This window comes from Martes martes (assembly GCF_963455335.1).
Source record: "Martes martes genome assembly, chromosome: 17".
Taxonomy (NCBI): Eukaryota; Metazoa; Chordata; class Mammalia; order Carnivora; family Mustelidae; genus Martes; species Martes martes.
Genome location: NC_137905.1, coordinates 51,995,841 through 52,012,622, shown reverse-complemented (window position 1 = coordinate 52,012,622; position 16,782 = coordinate 51,995,841). Strand labels below are relative to the sequence as shown.

The window sequence follows — 16,782 nt, the reverse complement described above, 5'->3', positions numbered from 1 at the left end:
CCTCTCTCCAGAAGTGCCTTAGTCTGACCTCCTCAGGCGCTCTTTGGCCCTCTCCTCTAGGGCAGCAAATACTCCTACTGGTGCTGAATGTGGCTGTGCCTGTCCCAAGCACATCTGGTTCCTAGTACGTGACCCCCAGGGCTTCCGGAGCTTTTTCCTCTCTAGTTTAACAGGGCCTGGCTAGGTTACAGCAGGGAGCGGGGTGGCGGTCGCGTGTTCTAATTACCCAGTTCCACCACCCTCCGGACGGCTCCACCTTGGCCATCAAGGTCGCCTTTCCCAAACTGCCATCTGATCATGTGACTTACTCTGCTTTAAAAATCTTCCCAAGGTTGCAGACCGACGGATTTGCTTTGGGAACCAGCGTAGCTGCCGCCACCAGAATCTGGAGCCATGAGCGGGTTTAATTTTGGAGGCACTGGGGCCCCCACAGGCGGGTTCACATTTGGCGCTGCAAAGACAGCGACAACCACACCTGCTACCGGGTTTTCTTTCTCTACATCTGGCACTGGTGGGTTTAATTTTGGGACTCCCTCCCAGCCGGCGGCAAGTACCCCTTCTACTGGCCTCTTCTCGCTCACGACCCAAGCTCCGACGACACAGACCCCAGGATTCAGCTTTGGAACCACAACTCCTGCTACGGGAGGAACTGGATTCTCCTTAGGAATCAGCACGCCGAAGCTCAACTTGAGCAGTGCGGCGGCCACCCCACCCACGGCACACGCTGGCGGCTTTGGGCTCGGCAGCAGCACCCTCACCAATGCCATCTCGAGCACTGTCACCTCCAGCCAGAGCACAGCCCCCACCGGCTTCGTGTTCGGCTCCACCACCACCTCAGCTGCTCCGTCCACCACACCCGGGGGATTCTCCTTCACAGGGGGAAGCACATCCCAGACCGGGACCTCAGGTTTCAATATCGGCTCCTTGGGGACTTCGGCCCAGCCCACGGCACTTGCCGGCCTGCCCTTCACGGCTGCCCCTCCGGCTGCCAGCGGAGCGGGCGCCACACAGCCGGCCGCTCCTGCCCCCGCTGCTGCCACCACCAGTGCTGGCCCCACGCTGTTCGCCTCGCTAGCCACTGCTCCGACCTCATCTGCCACCACGGGGCTTTCCCTTTGTCCCCCTTCAACCACGGCCGGAACTCCCGGGGCCGGAACGCTGGGCTTCAGCTTAAAGGCCCCTGGAGCAGCTTCTACGGCCTCCACAACAGCATCCGCCACCCCCGCCGCCGCCACCGCTGCCGCCACCACCACGACCACCACCACCACTGGCTTCGCCTTGAATCTGAAGCCACTGGCACCAGCTGGGATCGCCAGCAACGCACCAGCTGCCGTGGCCGCGCCGCCGGGCCCCAGCGCCGGCACTGGGGCGTCCGCCAGCCCCGTGATGACCTACGCCCAGCTGGAGAGTCTGATCAACAAGTGGAGTCTGGAGCTGGAGGACCAGGAGCGGCACTTCCTGCAGCAGGCCACCCAGGTCAACGCCTGGGACCGCACGCTGATCGAGAACGGGGAGAAGATCACCACCCTGCACCGTGAGGTGGAGAAGGTGAAGCTGGACCAGAAGAGGCTGGACCAAGAGCTCGACTTCATCCTGTCTCAGCAGAAGGAGCTGGAAGACCTGCTGAGCCCCCTGGAGGAGTCGGTCAAGGAGCAGAGTGGCACCGTGTACCTGCAGCACGCCGACGAGGAGCGCGAGAGGACCTACAAGCTGGCCGAGAACATCGACGCCCAGCTGAAGCGCATGGCCCAGGACCTCAAGGACATCATCGAGCACCTGAACACATCCGGGGGGCCGGCCGACACCAGCGACCCGCTGCAGCAGATCTGCAAGATCCTTAACGCGCACATGGACTCGCTGCAGTGGGTCGACCAGAACTCGGCCCTGCTGCAGAGGAAGGTGGAGGAGGTGACCAAGGTGTGCGAGGGGCGTCGCAAGGAGCAGGAGCGCAGTTTCCGGATCACATTCGACTGACGTGCCAGCCGTCTTCAGGGCCCGTGCGTTCCAAGGGCGTTGGGAAGCAGCGGGGGCACGCAGTTATTGTCTAGTGTTTGGTTGCAGTGAATACCTGTTTGTTCCTTTCTTTCATGTGACCTTGCCGTTGAGAACAGTTCTGTGGTTTGCTTTGCATTAGTGAAAATGGAAGTATTCGAAGCGCTGTAGTGGGTAGCAGCCTCGTGGGTGTGGTTTCTTTGCGTATCTTTTGTGTATCTCGACCCCTTTCACAACCACCACCCACCCCATCCTTCTTGCTCTGGCCAAGTGCCAGTAGAGAGTGCTGGAGAGGTTCCCCCAAAACCATCTGTCTCCCAGCCAGGGTCTGCCGAGCGGCCACTCTGCCCAACATGTTGTCATAGGTGCCGTGAAGAGTCCGTCCTCGAGGAGACGGTGTCCTGGCGTAAGGTGTGAGCCTGTGGAGACTGACCGCCAGTGCAAGAAAGGGGCTTGTGAATAGGACCGACCGTGGGATGTAGAATTTCAAAGGAGGAAGGACAGTCAGATGAGGGACTTGAATGCAATATTGAGGAAAGGGTCAGACTTGCACCAGGATGTCTTTACCTTGCCTGGCTGACATGCTGCCCCAGAGCTGGGTCCAGTGGCTGTCCTGAGGCCCCAACACCACATAGAGCGTGCATGTCTTGTGCCGACTGTTAACTTGTCTGCCTCACTATTGAGTGTGAGTCCCTATGGGCAGGGACTGTGTTTCTTGACCCCTTTTGTGTCCTCAGCACAATCCCTGTCACATTTTCGAAAGAACAGTGGAGATGAAACACGGCATCAAATGTTCATCCACAAAATGCCTGCTGAAATGGCCACGAGTGCCAGAAGTGGCCACAGACTTGGGTTGGAACTTGCCAGTGCGGGAGCAAACCGAGTCTGCTAACAGTGAGAGATCCGTGGTGTCCAGAAGACAGAAGCCAGCCCGTTGTTTCCTGAATGTCTTGTATTTGTCTTTATACTTTGCTGCACTGTCTGAGATACTATGACTACATGTTGCATTCCTAAATAAAATTTACTGTGGAACAAAAAAGGTGCCACTGGTGTGTATCACTTAGAAAGCTGGAGGAAAAGAGCAGGTTCCAGAAGACTACGTTAAGTGGGGTGCCGTTTGTCTGGAACTCAGAAACCAGAACTAGACAATACATCATTGAGGCACACACACACACACACAGATGCAGGTCGTGTGTTCGTCGGGTGGTGATGGCAGAAGAGCAGCACCCATGAGGGAATGTGTGCCGGTGACGCTCTGGCTTCCATCTTAGATACACATGCATGTCGGTTCCTCCGCCATCTTCCCTAAGGCGTTCGCTCAGAGGCCACAGGTGCCACCGGCAGCATTCCTCTCCATTTCCTAGGGCTAGCTGGAGGAGCTAGTCATGCTTCAAAGGTGGGAAACAGGCGAAGCTGGGATGTGGATTTGTATGGGAGTCATTTCCAGATACTGGCCCAGCATTCTGCCTCTTTCCCTGGCTCCCATGGGCAAGAATGATGCCAAGCCTTGGATCGCCTGCTTTGGGGTGGAGGTCTACCCCTTCAGCCTCTGCCGCGCTAAGCCATGTGTTTGCTAAGGAATGCCCAGAGCTAATTCCTGGAGATGTAGGGTCCATTTTCCCAAAGTCCTGGTCATAAGTATTTCCTTGGACCATCTTTGTCTTCCGAGAACAAGTGTCCTGTCCAAGAAGAAGCCACAGGAGAGGGAGGGGAACAGAACAGAGGAGCGGGGAGACCCCACACTAACCCACTTGATTCTCTCTGAGAGCTCCTCTCCCTGGGCACTGGCCCTTTGTGCAGTCTGAGCCTTGACAAACTGTAAGACCCACATCTGCTCCCTCTCCCTGAAGGGAGGAGAGACGGAGCAGCCTCAAGGCATCCTAGAAAGCAGGAGGTCATTTATATTTTATCCACATTGATTCATTCAACATCTAGTTTTGTTTTGTTTTTTTCAAAGATTTATTTTTTTTTTTAATTTAACAGGCAGAGATCACAAGTAGGCAGAGAGGCAGGAAGAGAGGAAGGGAAGCAGGCTCCCTGCTGAGCAGAGAGCCCGATGTGGGACTCTTGATCCCAGGACCCTGAGATCATGACCTGAGCTGAAGACAGAGGCCTCAACCCACTGAGCTACCCAGGCACCCCTCAACATCTAGTTTTGGAGCACCTTCTATATACCAGATCCTGATCTGGCACTGGGGTTACAAAAATGGAACGGTGTTCCTGCTCGCTCAGAGGTTGCTGGCAGGGGCTAAAAACTTTCCTTGAGCTTGCATTTCCAATGTTACCTAATTGACCTGTTTTGCATATTGAACATTAGTAACGCTTAACTGCTTTCATATAGGTACTTCTTTAAATGGAAGTACTGAGTTCACTTATTCCATGGCCTGAGGGACCATGGGCACCCCACTTTGGAAAACACAATTATAAATCAGGACAATGGTCACGGTGCTCTTGGCACCATGGGGAAAATGGCCCCAGCAGGCTTCCCGGGAGCACCAGGGAGGGGGTCCCCGGGATTGCCAAAGGACCGGCGGCAGATGGGGTGCCACCCTGCAGATGATGGCTTCGTTGTAACTGCAGTTTCCCTTTCCAGGAAGAAAACACAGATGCGCTTCTTTGCCGGTCCCGACAAACGGCCTCTACTTAAGTTCCTCTTCATTAAGTAGTATGAAGACAGCAAATCTGGTGACTAAATTTGGCAGCAGAGGCTTTTAAAGGCGAATCTCTCAGTAAGCTGTTACTGCATTTCTTCTCCCAGTTGAGGGATAAGAGTGGCAATTAGATGTATGGTTATGGCTTTTCTTTCCATCTCAAGGAAGCCCTTAAGTGATTCTAGAGCCCAGCTGCTGCCCCAGGATTATGCCTCTGCCTGTCGGGCGCAGCTTGGCATCAGAAGGGTCAGATGTTTCAAACAACTAAAGATTTCCAGAGCCACGGCACCCTTCATCTCCTAGCGGAGGTTCAAATGAATGATGCCCAAGCAGTGGTGTGCTGGTAAACCTAACAGTCGGCTCTCTGGGATAGGGGTAGGGGAAAGCCCTGATGGGTGGCAAATGCCGATGCCCGATACCCGTGGTGTAGAGGCCCTCTCCAGGGTTGACTGCAAGCCATGGATGTGAGGTCACAGACCGGGAGTTTGGGAAATTGACACCTACAGATACAATTGCTTCTCCTCAAGAGTATACATAATAGTAAAATGTGATCGAATGATTGGGAAATGGTGAGTTTTGAGTATTTAAATTTGTCTTTTTTTTAGATTTTTTATTTATTTACTTGACAGATCACAAGTTGGCAGAGAGGCAGGCAGAGAGAGAGGAAGGGAAGCAGGCTCCCTGCTGAGCAGAGAGCCAAATGCGGGGCTCGATCCCAGGACCCCAAGATCATGACCTGAGCCGAAGGCAGAGGCTCAACCCATTGAGCCACCCAGGCGCCTCTAAATTTGTTTTTCGTAAGACTAATCATTAAATGTGTATAATTTTTTTTCAAGAATGGCATGCAAGGGGCGCCTGGGTGGCTCAGTGGGTTAAAGCCGCTGCCTTCGGCTCAGGTCATGATCCCAAGGTCCTGGGATCGAGCCCCGTATCGGGCTCTCTGCTCAGCAGGGAGCCTGCTTCCTCCCTTCTCTCTCTGCCTGCCTCTCTGCCTACTTGTGATCTGTCTGTTAAATAAATAAAAAAAAATCTTTAAAAAAAAAAAAAAAAAAAAAGAATGGCATGCAAAACAAAAACCAAAGATCTTAAAAATCAGTCAGCTTGGGGCACCTGGGTGGCTCAGTGGGTTAAAGCCTCTGCCTTCAGCTCAGGTCATGATCTCAGGGTCCTGGGATCGAGCCCCACATCAGGCTCTTCCCTTCCTCTCTCTCTGCCTGCCTCTCTGCCTACTTGTGATCTCTGTCTGTCAAATAAATAAAATCTTAAAAAAAAAAAAAAATCAGTCAGCTCTTGTGCACTGCTAGGACCCAGCACACCACGGCTCCCAAGTTCTCAATCTACCTTGAAATTACTTGGGTGCTTGAAAAGTCTGCCCTCAGACTCTCAGGGCAAGGGCTTTCTGCAGAACTTCCCAGGAACAAAATCCCTCAGCCTCAAAAACCATGTTGGCTTCTGGACACCAGCCAGCTGCCAGCCAGGCTTATCTGTCCCACACTGCTCCTGTGCCAGTCCCACAACCCTCACGCAGTGGCACTAATCACTTCAAACATCAGTGACTCACCTAGGCACGCACCTCACGTCCGGACGGCGTCCTGGTTCCACCCCATGACCTCCACAGGTTTCCCCATGGCCAAAACCAGACCTGGTGTGCTGCTCTGCCGGGCTCGGGCCCAGCCTGATGCCGTGGGGTCACATAAACCCCCAGGTTCTAAGGACACAGACCCCAGATCCACTGAGCAAAGACCCTTGATATCACTCAAATGCAAAGTGGGCTTCTTTGAGGCACCTGGTGGCCCAGTCAGTGAAGTGTCCCAACTCTTGAGCTCACCTCAGGTCTTGATTCCAGGGTCTTGAGTTCAAGCCTCACGTTGGGCTCTGCACTGTGCATGGAGCCTACTTGGAAAAAAAATTTTTTTGAGACCATCCAGGAAATTGGACTTTAATTGAATGCCATTTTTAAATGTAAATACTGGTTTTGTAGTTTGTCTTTTTTTTTTTAAGATTTTATTTATTTATTTATTTGACAGATCACAAGTAGGCAGAGAGGCAGGCAGAGAGAGAGGGAAGCAGGCTCCCTGCTGAACAGAGAGCCTGATGTGGGCACCCCTCTCTGGGTTTGTTTTTTTTTTTTAAAGCAAATAAGTTCTAATATTTTTTTAAAGCAGAAGTTGGTTGACAGGGTGCCTGGGTGGCTCAGTTGTTAAGCGTCTGCCTTCAGCTCAAGTTACAATCCCCGGGTCCTGGGATCAAGCCCCACATCAGGCTCCCTGCTCATCGGGAAGCCTGCTTCTCCCTCTCCCACTGCCTCATCTGTGTTCCCTCTCTCATTGTGTTCTCTCTCTGTTAAATAAAATCTTTTTTTAAAAGTTAAAAAAAAAAAAAGTTGGTTGGCAAGCTACAGTCCCACTTCCTGTTTTTGTAAATAAAATTTTATTGGAACACAGCCATGCCAGTTCATTATACATGTTGTGGCTACTTACTTGGAGGGCAGAGTTGAGTAGGCAAGATGGAGACAGTGTGGCCCCCAAAGCCCCAAATATTTATAGGAAACGTTTGTAGACCTCTGTTGTAGAGAAGCATCCTGACGTATTTACCTACGAAATAAGATGTCTGGGATTTGCTGTAAAATAATGCAGTGGGGGAGGGAGAAAATATAAATGAGACAAGATGTTCTAGGAGGTGATGGATGCACTTGGGTTTATCATCCCGGTCTCTCTGTTTTTATATGTGTTTGAAATTTCCATAATAAAAAGCTTTTGAGAAGGGAGGACTTACCTCCACAGCCTCCCAACTGCTCTGAACTCACCAGGACCCTGGCACCTTTGGTAACGGAATCAGGACAAAGCTACCACCATTGACCCCGTTTTCGTACACGCCCAACGATGACTTCTGTCCCGGGCTAACCAGAAAGGCCATGGGCGCTGAGAGAGCCCCCCAGAGCCAGCCATGCAGTGAGTGCCCCCCCATGGGGCCCAGAGGTTCTGGAAGGGGGGAGGAGGGGCAGGAGGGCTCTCTGGGAAGGGGGACTCCGTCTAGGAGTCAGGCCATAGACCAAGAGCCTTGGGTAAGTCTGTCCTCTGCTCTCTGAGCCCCTCCCTGATCCAGGTCTGGGCCCCTGACTTCCTCCTGAGGCCCTGGGCATCCCCTGGGCACGCCCTACTGCCTCAGGGACTTGGTCAAAGTTTTCGTAGCAACCACTCCCTGTCTCTGAACTGCCTCAGAGAAAATCATACGTATAAACCACGAGCCCTGTCCCCCGCACAGCTGTGTGGCCCCCAGTATTTCTTCTCCTGCCAGCTGGACCCAGGTCTCTCTCTGAGACCATAGCTGGCCACTTGGTTCAGTGTTCCATCCAGCATCAACCTGAGCCTGGCCCGGTGGTTCTCGGGGTGATTTTGCCTCCCCTTCCCCTGGGAATGATTGACAATGTCTGGAGACCTCTGTGGTGGTCACAGCTCGAGGGACAAGTGCTACTGACATCTAGTGGGTAAAGGCCAGTGAGGCTGTTCAACATCCTACAACGCACAGGACGACCCCCACAGAGATGGCCCCAAACGTCAGTGGTGATGAGGCAGAGGGACCCTGGCCTGGCCCGCTCCCTGGTTCACGAGCCGAGCTTGCTGCTGCTGAACGGGTGTCTCAGAATGTGGGCCTGGAGCCAGGCTGCTGGGATCAAACCCAGGTGCTGCCGCTTCTCACGGGTGACCTCTCTGGGCCTCAGTTTTCTCCACTGGAAAATGGGGACAGCTAAGCCCATCTTGTCAGGATCCTTACTGGAGTAAATGAAGGAAAACGTACACAGCACCCGTAGGCATTACACAGCAGCAAGCAGACCGACCAGACCCTGCCCCGGCAGGATCCCTACCCTTTCAGGCGCTGCTGGCTCCCAGTCCTGGGGCGCCTCATGAGTTGGGTTCCTCTCCCTCCCTCTCCCTGCCCCGCTGACCCCTTGAGGTTGGTGTTTCACTTCTCTCAAGAGTACAGGAAGCCAGCGGGGGGTGTGCCCGGAGCCAGGGGGCTCTGCACAGCAATCCTGTATGGGAGAGAAACCAGGGGGTCGGCTCAGGGACCCCAGCAGGACCCCTCAAGCTGTTCTGGGGACCAACACTTCTTGCCTAGACAAGCGCAGGAGGTCATGGCTCTGCTGCCTCCTCCCTTTCTGCTTCCGTGCTGTGGCTGCTTCCTCTCTGTGCGGACATTGCCTTACGGGAGCAGAGCAGATGGGCCTCTGACCGGGGCCAGCATGACCCCCAGCTCTGTCACTTCCTGCTGTGGGACCCGGGGCATAAGCGTTTGGGTCAGCGGGCCGGGTTCCCCTCCAACGAGGCCCCTGGTGCTAGAGGAGCGATCGTGCCACGTGCTCCTGCGAGCGCCAAGCGTGGCAGTGCTCAGGTGCCCCGCGCCACCGGGAGGGAAGCAGGCAGGGGCGGCCAGGGGAAGGCCTTCCCACTCTGAGGCCTTGGGTAAGTCCTGGGATCTTCCCCTGCCTACCGCTCTCCATCTCTCAGATCCCTCCTCTGTCAAGTGCGGCGCAGTGAGGCGCACAGTCAGTGCCAAGCACTGAAACCAGGACCACCTTAGTGGGTCCTCAGCGTGGGACGGTCTCTTCCATTTGTGCTGACTTGTGCCCTTCACTTCCTTGGCATTCAGTCTCGAGGCTCAAGGCTCTGTCCAGCGGATTGTGTTTCCTTCTTGGCTGCTGCCTCCCAGGCCCCCGCATCATATGTTTTCTGACTCATAGGCCCCCTCCCTCCCCCATCCTCCATCAAACCACATCCCCCTTTGATGTACCCTTTCGGGTTTTCCCATCTTGTTGCTGCAGAGGATCTGCTGCCTCTGGCTTAACTCCTCACCAGCTGCCTGGTGCCCTCTGCTCCACGCCAGGAAAAATCCCCGAAGTTGCGTCTTCTACCTCCACCCACTTCAGGGGACCTACCACACGTCCCCTTGGCTAAAGCCCCAAAAGCCGAAGGACCCCTGCTGCCACAAGTGAGGGGGCTCCTTGGAGCTGGGTCATCTTGTTCTTCTCACTGCCTGCCTTGGGAAAATGCACCCCACATATAGGGGTGGTGAAAGCCAAGGCCAGAGGCCCCTGCAGCCTTTTTGCAGAGGTGGTCCTTGGCACCCTAGCCTGAGCTGAGCACCACAGCTGAGCATCTCAGTGAGGGGTGGGAAGGATGAGCACATATCCTGGGCTGCTCCTTGCACAGGGCTGGGGAACAGGGGGTCACTCCTTGAGCCCCTCCCAGTACCCGCACGGTGGCAGCTGCTGGCATTTCCTAAGGAACAAGTTCTAGTATTGACCCAGGTGCTTGCTCACAGGGCCGGACCTGGACTCTCTGCCTAATTCTACCCACACTTAATGGTCCCCACTTGACAGCTGCAGACCAGAACCGTGTGGGCAGGCACCAGGCTCAGGACCTGGGCAGGCCGGCCTCAGAGACTGAGGCTCAGAACAGCTCTGTGGGAGGGGACTGGAGCCAGCAAGGGCCCTTCAGGGCACAGCGACAACTGACACACAGAAGGACTTGGGGGCCGTCACAGGGAACATGCAGCCCCAAGGGCAGACGCAGGGATCCTGAGACCAGGCCCCCTTTGCATGGTTACCTGAGCATTTATTTCTGGCCTTCCAACTACCCCAGAACTATTTGGGGCAAGAGGAAGAAAATAGACTGATTTGCTTCTCTCAACCCCCCTTCCCCAACACCCACTCTCTCCAGCCTCAACTAAACCCTGAGCACCTGACCCTACAACCCAGGAAAGTAGTTTCGTTTCCCCGCCACAGATTTCCCAGAGGGAGGGGAGGGCGGGGCTCAGCTCCTTTAAGGACAGGCAAGGGGGGACGGGGCAGACCAGTGGGAGCGACAGAGGACAGAGGTGCTGCTGCTGTCCACGGAGAGCCAAGGTAGAGAGGAGGCTGCAGAGACTGGGACCCCCAGAAATAGACACTCGGAGATGGGGAGAACGAGGAGAGGGGAATAGGGAAAGGAGTGCAGGGAGGGGGACAGAAGGGCAGACAGGTGAGTACAGAACAGGAGGCAGATAGATGGGATAGATGGAGGGATGAGGCCATGGGGCGGCCAGGCCCCTGTCACAGTGACCCTTGCCTCCCCTCCAAACTAGACACCATCTCCCACCGAGAGTTATGGCCTCATTAGGTAAGTAAGCAAAGGAAGGGGCACAGGGACAGGGGGACGGAGCCCACGTTTCCCCCCACACAAGCCTACTGACCTGCCCACTGTCCTCGTCCTTCCTACCTCCAGCCCGGTACCTCCTCGTCCTGGTCTCCTTCTTCCTCAGCCTGGAGGCCTCCCTGGATTGGAAGACTTCCCACAGCCAGGATCCCTTTGAAAAATGTATGCATGATCCTGACTATGAGGTGCTGCTCAAGGTTGTGACCTTGGGCCTCAATCGGACCTCGAAGCCTCAGAGGGTCATTGTGGTTGGTGCTGGTGCAGCTGGGCTGGTAGCTGCCAAGGTGCTCAGTGATGCAGGACACAAGGTGAGAAGGGCTGCTTGGAGTCTGCCTTGAGTCTTTCCTGCTGCGGGCTGAGAGTCCTGGGTAGAGGGGCCTGGCCACATCCCTGTTACGGGGCTGGTAGGAGGTGGGGAGAAGAGCTATGCTTTGCCCCTTGGTCTGGGGAGTGAAACCCAGAGGGAGGCTGAGAGGCCTTTGATTTCCCCGTCTTGCTCTCTCACGTTCCTGAGGGAATTCCCTCTGAATGTCCTCCGACCTCCTGGGGGGAGTTTGTGTTGGTGGAGGTGGAAACTCCACCCAAGGAGAAGTGACCCTTGCTAACCGCTGCCCCTCTCACTGAAATCCGAGAATGAGAATGGGCTCTGCCAGGACCTCTGTGCCTGCAGGAAATCTCCCCACCCTCTGACCTGGGAAGTCCCTTTGCAATCTGGCTTGTCGTCTCCTGCTGTAGTCTAGAGTGTCATATGGTACATGTTTGCTGTGACATCTGTTCTCCCAACTCCTCTCACTTCTCTAAAAGAAGGGGGTCCTAGGGGTGCCTGGGGGGCTCAGTGGGTTAAAGCCTCTGCCTTTGGCTCGGGTCATGATCTCAGGGTCCTGGGATTGAGCCCCGCATCAGGCTCTCCACTCAGCAGGGAGCCTGCTTCCCCCCCTCTCTCTGCCTGCCTCTCTGCCTACTTGTGATCTCTGTCTGTCAAATAAATAAATAAAATCTTAAAAAAAAAAAAAAAGAAGGGGGTCCTTTTCTAGTTGAGGTCTGTGCCGCCGTGGGTGGGGATGGAAGGCTGGGGATGGGGGCTCAGTGGGAGGAGCTGAAGGGCCCTGCTTGCTGTCCCCTCTATCCCTCAGGTCACCATCCTGGAAGCAGACAACAGGATCGGGGGCCGCATCTTCACCTACCGGGACCGGAAGACGGGCTGGATTGGGGAGCTGGGAGCCATGCGCATGCCCAGCTCACACAGGTAAGGACTGACCAGGCAGCCAGGCGTGCACCGAGGCCACCCACAGTCCCACGGCTATGCTCAGACTCAGCCAGATCCCCAACTCCATCCCCACTCCAGGGCCAGACTGAACTTCAACTCTGACCCCAAGCCTAAGCCCCCAATCAAGTTGCGTCAAGACTCCACCTCCCCCTCTGTCCTCCTCCTAACTTCAGGATCTCCCATCTCCAGCCCCACCACGTCCAGCCAGACCTCCAGACCCTAACCTGTCCCTTCCCCAACCCGAACTCTGTCCCCAGTCCCACTTCCGCCCCAGAGAAACCCAGCTCCTGCTCCAGACACACACCCGAACCGCCACACCTTCAGCCGTCCAGCCTCGAGCCTTGCTCCGGTTTCATCCCAGGCCCCCCGCACCCAGGACCCCGACTCTGGCCGCACTGCAGCCCGGTGCCCATCCCCAGACCCCCGGAGAGGGGCCCCGACTCCCCCCGGCACACACCCTCGCCCTGCCCGGCCCTCACCAGCCCCTCCATCTCCTGTAGGATCCTCCATGAGCTCTGCAAGAGCCTAGGGCTCAACCTGACCAAATTCACTCAGTACGATGAGAACACGTGGATAGAAGTGAACAACCTGAAGCTGCGGAACTACGTGGTGGAGAAGATGCCCGAGAAGCTGGGCTACAAGCTGCGCCCCAGGGAGAAGGGCCACTCGCCCGAAGAGATCTACCAGATGGCTCTTAACCGGGTAGGCAGCCGGAGGCCTGCGGCCGGGCCCCTCTCGCCTCTGCCCAGCCTCCTCCTCGCCTGGCTGCTTGTGTCTCTCATTCCTCCCGTCTGCCGGCGCTGGCTCTTCTAACCGTGGTTTCCCGTAAATGCTGCGTGTCCCCAGGGCGCCATCAGCCTTTGGTCTCTGACCCCTATACACGCGTGTGCGCGTGCGCGCGCGCGCGCGCACACACACACACACACACACACACACACACAGAGTCCCGACAGCCTCCCCTTCTATGTCTTTGGCTTAAACTTTGATCTGCTGATCAAAGATCTTCCCCATCCATCTCTGGAGACCCCGACTCCTGTCTGTGGCCCCCTGGCCGTACCCCGGGACCCGGCAGCTCCCACTGAGCTCAGCATCTTTCCCTAACCCCACTCATAGTCCTGTGTTCTCCCCTCTCATAATGGCCCCATCACCCGCACCCCAGTCCCAGGCAGGCAGACCCCCAGGTGAGATCCTAGCTCCCTCTCTCTCCCTTCCACCATCAGTGCCCCCCTGCCCCATCCTTCCTGCCCCCTGATCACTTGCACTGTTCCCACCTCTGGGTCCGCACAGCCCCTGCCCCAGCTCAGGTTTCATCCTTTACCCTGGACCTTGACCCTGCTCGTCCCCTACTCACACCCCCAGTGGCTCCCCAGTGCCTTAGCCTCAGGTTCAAGCCCTGAATGGTTGGGTCTCTCCCACCCGCTCCAGCCTCCAAGAACTTTTTGTTACCCCCAAAGCCCTCATGGTGCCCCAAACACCCCAGCCCCGTCCTCCTCCGTACCCACTGTGCTCCTGCACCATTCTGCACCCAGGCTCCTGCTTGCTGTTGCTTCCTGCCCTGCCTGGAAGGCCTTTTCCCTTTCCCACCCGGAGAACCCTGCTCAACCCCCAAGAACCAGCTCCAACCTCCCTCCTCCAGGAAGCCTTCCCTGGTGCCCTCAGGAAGGAGCAGGCCTTGGCCTCCTCTGGGAGCTCCTAATTGTCTGTCTTCCCTCTGGGACAAGGGTTGGCACCGAGCTGAGGCCATTTTTGTGGCCTGGCATTGTCCAGGGAGCCTAGGGAGACTCGAGATGAATGACGAGTGAGTGAGAGAGTGAGTGAGTGAAGGGCACATCCTTTGGGGAGTTCCCTAGCCACGAGAGAGAAGCCAGGTGGACAGTGAGGAGGGCTAAGGTGAAACGGGGCTGTCAGGAAGGGAAGAGACTTGAACAGCGCGGTAAAGGGTGGCCGCTGTGGGGAACCGTGCAGCGGTGCAGATGGGGGGGGGCGGGGACTGGGCCCTGTACATAGTGCGGCAGAACTGGAGCTGCCCTAAGAGATGGTGACCGAGGGGCTGGCAGAGGGCACAGCCCTGGGGCTCTGGGCACTGGGGAGCCACCGGAAGGCCTTGGCCAGGGGAGAAACCAGTGACTAAGCCCCTCAAGGCTGACGGGTGGCAGAAGGGACTCTGCTTCTGTCTGTGCCCACAGCCATCCAGGTGACAATCACTGAGCACCACCAGGATACAGCAGTGACTCATAGGCTAGGGACAGATGCAGAACAAACTGTGCCCAGTGGGGCTGAGTGTGACACCGTCAGGGTGGGCTGAGGCTGGGGCAGGAAGGGGCAGTAACAACTTGGGGAGACTTTACAGAGTGGTGACAGTGGATTGCAGTGGAGGGCAAGGCTGAGGGCACAGAATGGGCAAAGGCCTGGTGGCTTGAGCAGGAGTGGCAAATGGCTGGCGGGGGGCAGGTGCAGGAGGAGACCCTGGGTTTGCACACCAACCTGGCCTCTGCAGTCCTGCCCCTGGAGCTCAGCGTCATCCCCTTGTCCCACCACAGGCCCTCAAAGATCTCAAGACACTGGGCTGCAGAAAGGCAATGAAGAAGTTTGAAAGACACACGCTCCTGGTAAGTGGGGGCCTCAGCGTCGCTGAGAAACCCGAACAAAGAGGGTGCCCGTGGGGCGGTAGCCCTGGAGTCAGAAGGTGGGAACCCTGCCTGACCCCGGGTTCAGCACGCGCTGCCTTTCTGGGCTTTCTTCCCTCATCTGTCACAACAGCGGGGACTGGATCCCTGAGCTTCAGAGAACGGTACTAAGTTCACTGTCACATCAGGGAACCAAGAGGCTCAGCCTGGGAGGGACCACCACAGGGCTGGGGCCAGAGCCGGCGGGTGCAGCCCACTTGGGTCCTGACCTGGGCGTGCACCGGTCCTGCAGGAATACCTTCTCGGGGAGGGGAACCTGAGCCAGCCTGCCGTGCGGCTCCTGGGAGACGTGATGTCCAAAGACGGCTTCTTCTATCTCAGCTTCGCGGAGGCCCTAAGAGCCCACAGCTGCCTCAGCGACCGGCTCCGGTGAGGGGCGGGGCCAGCGGGCAGGGGCGGGGCCAACGGGACCCGGGCGCGCGAGTAACGGGGCGGGCGGGACCGTCTGTGTTGGGTGGGGTCGGGACTGGTGGGAGGATGAGAAGGGGCGCCCGTGCCCTGCAGCACTCGCTTCTTCATCCCGGGTCCTCGGGAGGAACTGGGTAGGAATGGTTCCCGGAGGAAGGCGTGGTCCAGAGAAGAAGGGGAGCGGTGCCGGGCTGGACACTTCTCTGCTCCCTGGTCCTTGGGGGACATCGGGGACTGGCGAGGGCAGGGGTGATGAGTGGGCGGGGTCAGCGAGGAGCAGGCAGGTGACGGGCCCGTAAGGGAGTGGGCGGGGCCTCCGAGAAGGGGCGGGAGAAGAGGGGACCTGCTTCCAAAAACTAAAACGCCGACCCGGGAGTGCGCCGCGAGGGTCCGGCTGGGAGGAGCCGACGAGGAGCGGCAGGGCCCGAGCTCCCGGCTCACGCTCCCGCCCTGCCTGCAGGTACAGCCGCATCGTGGGCGGCTGGGACCTGCTGCCGCGAGCGCTGCTGAGCTCGCTGTCCGGGCCGGTGCTGCTGCACGCGCCTGTCGTGGCGATAACGCAGGGGACGCACGATGTGCGCGTGCACATCGCCAGCTCGCGCAGGGCCCGGAGTCTGAAGGCCATGACCGCCGACGTGGTGCTGCTGACGGCCAGCGGCCCGGCGCTGCAGCGCATTACCTTCTCGCCGCCGCTGTCGCGAAGGCGGCAGGAGGCGCTGCGCGCGCTGCACTACGTGCCGGCCACCAAGGTGTTCCTGAGTTTCCGCCGGCCCTTCTGGCACGACGAGCACATCGAGGGCGGCCACTCGAGCACCGCCCGCCCGTCGCGCGTGATATTCTACCCGCCGCCGGGCGAGGGCGCGCTGCTGCTGGCCTCGTACACGTGGTCGGACGCGGCGGCGTCGTTCGCTGGCCTGCGTCCCGAAGACGCGATGCGCGTGGCGCTCGACGACGTGGCGGCGCTGCACGGGCCGATTGTGTACCGCCTGTGGGACGGCAGCGGCATCGTCAAACGCTGGGCGGAGGACCCGCATAGCCAGGGCGGCTTCGTGGTGCAGCCGCCGCTGCTCTGGCATGAAGACAAGGACGAGGGGCCGGACTACGACTGGGCGGTCCCCTACGGCCGCATCTACTTCGCCGGTGAGCACACGGCCTACCCACACGGCTGGGTGGAGACCGCTGTCAAGTCGGCGCTGCGAGCTGCGGTGTTGATCAACAGCCGAGAGGGGCACATGATGGTTGACAGCGACACCGAGGAGGGCGTAGTGCGCCTGGTGCCCAGCCGGTCCCGCTGCGAGTTCGAAAAGGGCGGTGCCAGCCACGCCCAGGCTGCGCACGGGATAACCGCTCGGCACACCACCCACAAGAGACCCGAGCATTAAAAGTATTTTCAGAAAAAGCCCTGTGGTCCTGCTCGCTCCCTGGGTTCGGTCCCCCCCCCCCCGGTTGTATGGAGCAAAGCCATTAGCCTTCGCGGTAGAAGGGTGCGCCTATTCTAGAACCCCCAGAAGCTGTCCTACTTCTCCCTGAGCGGCGGGGCTCCACTGGGGAAGGGGGACAGGACCGAAACTGGGAAATGGGAA

At 57.6% G+C, this 16,782-nt stretch overlaps 2 protein-coding genes across 4 annotated transcripts; both read left to right on the top strand.

Annotated features, from left to right (window-relative positions):
- The first annotated feature begins 336 nt into the window (after nt 1-336).
- Nucleotides 337-3,016, top strand: NUP62 (nucleoporin 62). Its single transcript, XM_080829310.1, has one exon. It carries the CDS (start codon nt 394-396, stop codon nt 1,972-1,974), a length of 1,581 nt encoding a protein of 526 aa, XP_080685436.1. The 5' UTR covers nt 337-393; the 3' UTR covers nt 1,975-3,016.
- Nucleotides 3,017-4,585: 1,569 nt separating this feature from the next.
- IL4I1 (interleukin 4 induced 1) lies at nt 4,586-16,593 on the top strand. Of its 3 annotated transcripts, none has more exons than XM_080829307.1 (8): nt 4,586-4,721; nt 7,453-7,594; nt 10,907-11,145; nt 11,971-12,083; nt 12,605-12,806; nt 14,645-14,713; nt 15,024-15,160; nt 15,660-16,593. In XM_080829307.1, the coding sequence occupies exons 2-8, from the start codon at nt 7,558-7,560 to the stop codon at nt 16,579-16,581; spliced, it is 1,719 nt and encodes a 572-aa protein (XP_080685433.1). In that variant the 5' UTR covers nt 4,586-4,721; nt 7,453-7,557; the 3' UTR covers nt 16,582-16,593. The 3 variants fall into 3 exon arrangements, with proteins under 3 accessions (XP_080685433.1, XP_080685434.1, XP_080685435.1); XM_080829309.1 differs by lacking the exons at nt 4,586-4,721; nt 7,453-7,594 and adding exons at nt 10,499-10,548; nt 10,767-10,801; XM_080829308.1 differs by lacking the exon at nt 4,586-4,721 and having other exon boundaries at nt 7,397-7,594.
- Nucleotides 16,594-16,782: the final 189 nt, after the last annotated feature.

What these genes read in the sequence shown, in the direction of transcription:
- IL4I1 (XM_080829307.1), top strand. Translation starts at nt 7,558, where the DNA reads ATGGGCGCTGAGAGAGCCCCCCAGAGCCAGCCATGCA. An exon ending in CGCATGCCCAGCTCACACAG is followed by an intron (nt 12,084 to 12,604) that starts GTAAGGACTGAC and finishes CATCTCCTGTAG; the next exon opens with GATCCTCCATGAGCTCTGCA. An exon ending in TTGAAAGACACACGCTCCTG is followed by an intron (nt 14,714 to 15,023) that starts GTAAGTGGGGGC and finishes CCGGTCCTGCAG; the next exon opens with GAATACCTTCTCGGGGAGGG.
- NUP62 (XM_080829310.1), top strand. Translation starts at nt 394, where the DNA reads ATGAGCGGGTTTAATTTTGGAGGCACTGGGGCCCCCACAGGCGGGTTC.